Source organism: Aphanomyces invadans (assembly GCF_000520115.1).
Source record: "Aphanomyces invadans strain NJM9701 unplaced genomic scaffold supercont1.54, whole genome shotgun sequence".
In the NCBI taxonomy this organism is placed as follows: Eukaryota; Oomycota; class Saprolegniomycetes; order Saprolegniales; family Verrucalvaceae; genus Aphanomyces; species Aphanomyces invadans.
The window spans coordinates 327327-330478 of NW_008580199.1; the positions used below are offsets into that span (position 1 = coordinate 327327).

The 3152-nt window shown below is 51.7% G+C and overlaps 1 protein-coding gene across 1 annotated transcript; it reads left to right on the plus strand.

Moving 5' to 3' along the window:
- Positions 1-1429: 1429 nt before the first annotated feature.
- Positions 1430-2130, plus strand: H310_13622 (hypothetical protein; the record flags this gene model as incomplete). The annotated part of the gene is made up of 2 exons (XM_008881185.1): positions 1430-2059; positions 2119-2130. 2 exons carry the CDS (start codon positions 1430-1432, stop codon positions 2128-2130), a joined length of 642 nt encoding a protein of 213 aa, XP_008879407.1.
- Between the last annotated feature and the right edge of the window lie 1022 nt (positions 2131-3152).

Below are 3152 nucleotides of genomic sequence, written 5' to 3' on the forward strand. Positions count from 1 at the left end.
CGTACGGTGAAGGTGGCTTCCATGTTGAAGCCTTTATGAAGGTGCGCGAAATCGACGGGCAGTATCAAGTACTTGTAAAGTGGCTTGGCCTCGAAGATGACCAAGCCTTGTGGGAACCGGCGGTTAACCTGTATGAAGATGTCCCAGTACTCGTGCGAAAGTGGATTGCGTCGACGGAAGATCAAGACACATCTGTCCGAGACATGCGACTTACACTGGAGATGACCCTGGGTCATCTCGTGTAAGGGGGAAGTGTTCTGGGTACCCACAGCAGACTCAACCTTGCGAAAGGTCGGTTGGCCGGTGAGCTTGGGAGCCTAAATTCCAAGGATAGGGGCTAGTTGTAGTAGACCCTTTAAGTGCGGTTACGCACGGCTAGCCTCACTTCGGTGCACTTCGGTGTGAGGGGCCGTGTGAACTGACTGTAACTCAGTTTGGATTTTGCATTGCTTCCCGAAAGGAAGATGTGGTAATGGCGAAAGCGCTAGGCGAAGTGCAATCGTTGGGGGGAATGTTGCAAATGTGCCATTCGCAGAGCCGCTAGACCCCCCCCAAGAGGCACCTAGGGGGCCATTTCTCTTGGGTAGTGCTGCTGCGTAGCGATTGGCTGTCTGAATGACAGGCGGGCAGTAGCTGTAGGGATTTGCCCCGTGAGGGAAGATACTTTGTGATTTACCTTTGGAAACGGACTTCGCGAGGTCCGTCAGGTGGAGATGCATCACCTTGTTCATAGCCGACACGCCTGGATGGAAGAGTCAGTGGCATCGTGGATGTGGAAAACTTATATCAAAGTCGCCCAAATATCCACACCTGCCTTTGTGTCATCGACATCATGCACTTCCCAATAAGGTGGGTCGTTGCTACCGATGGTGGCACAGCCATGGATATGTTCGTTCGGGGCGTGGGATTGGTTGAGGATGGAGTCACGGACAATCGCTAGGGTCTTGAACTCCTGGAAGGTGAGCTCGAGGTGTTGGTGCGGCGCTGGTGGATGGCCGACAGTCGGCGGCGAACGCGTCGAGCCTGGCTTTCATGTGCGGGATTGCAATGCACATGAAGAATGCCACCACGAAGATCGCATTGAAATTTGTCGCGACTTTGACGGTTTACTCCGACTTAGCCATTAAAAATTCCTGTATAACGTAGGCAAGTCCAAACCGTCAGATTGCCCAGGTCTGTCGAGAACATCCCTATTGCCCTGTCCCTCAGGTCGCACGATGTTCTTGCATCGGTTGGATATTTATTTATGCGACTTCTAGAGTTTTTTCCTCATGCAGCAGAAGGCCACGTCACATCGTTATGATGTCGTGCTCTCATTGGCCAGTTGGCCTTAACTGGCGGATGGTCTCTTCCCACCAACCACTTCTAAATTCCTCCTCTATCGGTCGTTTTTACATCCGAGCCTCCGCTACTGCCAATCCAACTGGTTATGAGTCCTCCAACGCCCAACTCTGTTGCTTCCCGTCCGAGCCTACACGTCACAAACCACCTCAGTGTCGATAACTTTGACGAGTGGCACTTCGAGCTGACCGCGATCGTCCTCCAAGGCGAAGGCCTTTCCAACCATGCGACGAAGTGCGCCGGCGTTGAGGCCGCATGGTCCATGAAAGGACTCCATCAGGCACTTCGAATCCTTGATGGCGACGTCAAGAAGATTCGGTCCCACCAAGAACAAGAAGCATCATGTCTCTCGGATGCGTCTCCTTTGCCTCCTCCGGCACTTGACGAACTCACTGCTGCATTGGCCTTACCAATAGCGGAGTACTTGGCGAAGCATCGCTCTACTGTACTCGTTGAAGCTCAAGCAGCAAAAGTGCAGTTGGAACAGATGATTCGCAACGAGCTCGCCGACGTCGAGCGCTCGTGTGCTTTGGTTTATATCTCGCTCTCCAACTCTGTTCGTCGTGATGCGGCTGCGGCAAATCTGAACAATTGTGCGCATTGCATCATTTTCTGGCTCCGCAGCAAATTCTGCAGCGAGGAGCAGAAGTATGTGTCGGCAGTGACCGTCTACACAAAGTTTCACACCTTCAAGCTCGAACGAAGCGTCTCATTTGAGGTAAACCTTTGGAGGTTCGACAAGCTTCGACATAGTGTTGAAAAACTGGAAGGTGGTAGAACCCTCAGTGACTCTCACCTCTCGTCTGCACTTTTGGCGGCCTTACCTCCGTGCATCACATCGGACCTTCATGTGTTCAGAACAACCTCCATCAAACGCAAGCGAGCTCGGCAACCCTTTCCGCCGAGCATGGCACTGGGTATTCTGGCACTGTCAAAAGCCGTGGACATGAGCCTCACGCTCATATCGGCAGTGCCCCAGGTGGTGGATATTTCAACTTCGACCCTAGCCCACGAGGTGACGGCGTCAGTTTTTCTACCTTCATGCCGATCGACAAAGGGACGCTCTTCAACGCTGTCCAACTTTACGGCGACCTGTGTTTGGGCTACGCCACATCCGGATCAAACCGAGTCTGCCCCGGCTTCTCCGAACAACGTGACCGCATCCACTGTCGCAATCATCATACAGTACCTACCACCGCCGACCATCACGTGATCGCGCGCACGACAAGTATCGCGACGTTTACTTCTGTGGCTACCGCAACTCGTTTCGCAAATTTTTGTCGCAGTCACGCTCTTCCTCTGTCTCCCACTCGTACCTCCCTGCGCTGCCGACCCTTCCAACTGAACGTAGTCTACACCTTTTCACGAGCAAGTTGGAGGTTTTTCCAACCAAAGTGGTAATATAAAAAGCCATATGTTTTAAATTTAGAAAGTGGGTACATAAAAATGACAATTTTCAAATTCAATGTGGTTCTTTTCCATCCAAACTGGTTCACTTCACTTTTCGTTGCACATATCTTCAAGACGAAGAGCCTTCTCCACGTTGCGTTGGCAAAACAATGACTCACGGACGACCAAGGACCAAGTGATATAGGGAAGACAATCGTGAGCAGAATCTTCTAACCACCGCATACGACTCTCATGGTAAGAGGGATATTCGCGTCGTTGAAACATCAAGTCTGTGCGATCTGCCACGTAGTTCTTGATCTTCGCCTTGAATACACTCAAACAGCTCTCGATAGGGTTGAGCATCGGCGAATACGGACCAAGACGGAGAAGAACGAGATCATCGTGCATGACAACGCGCTCTT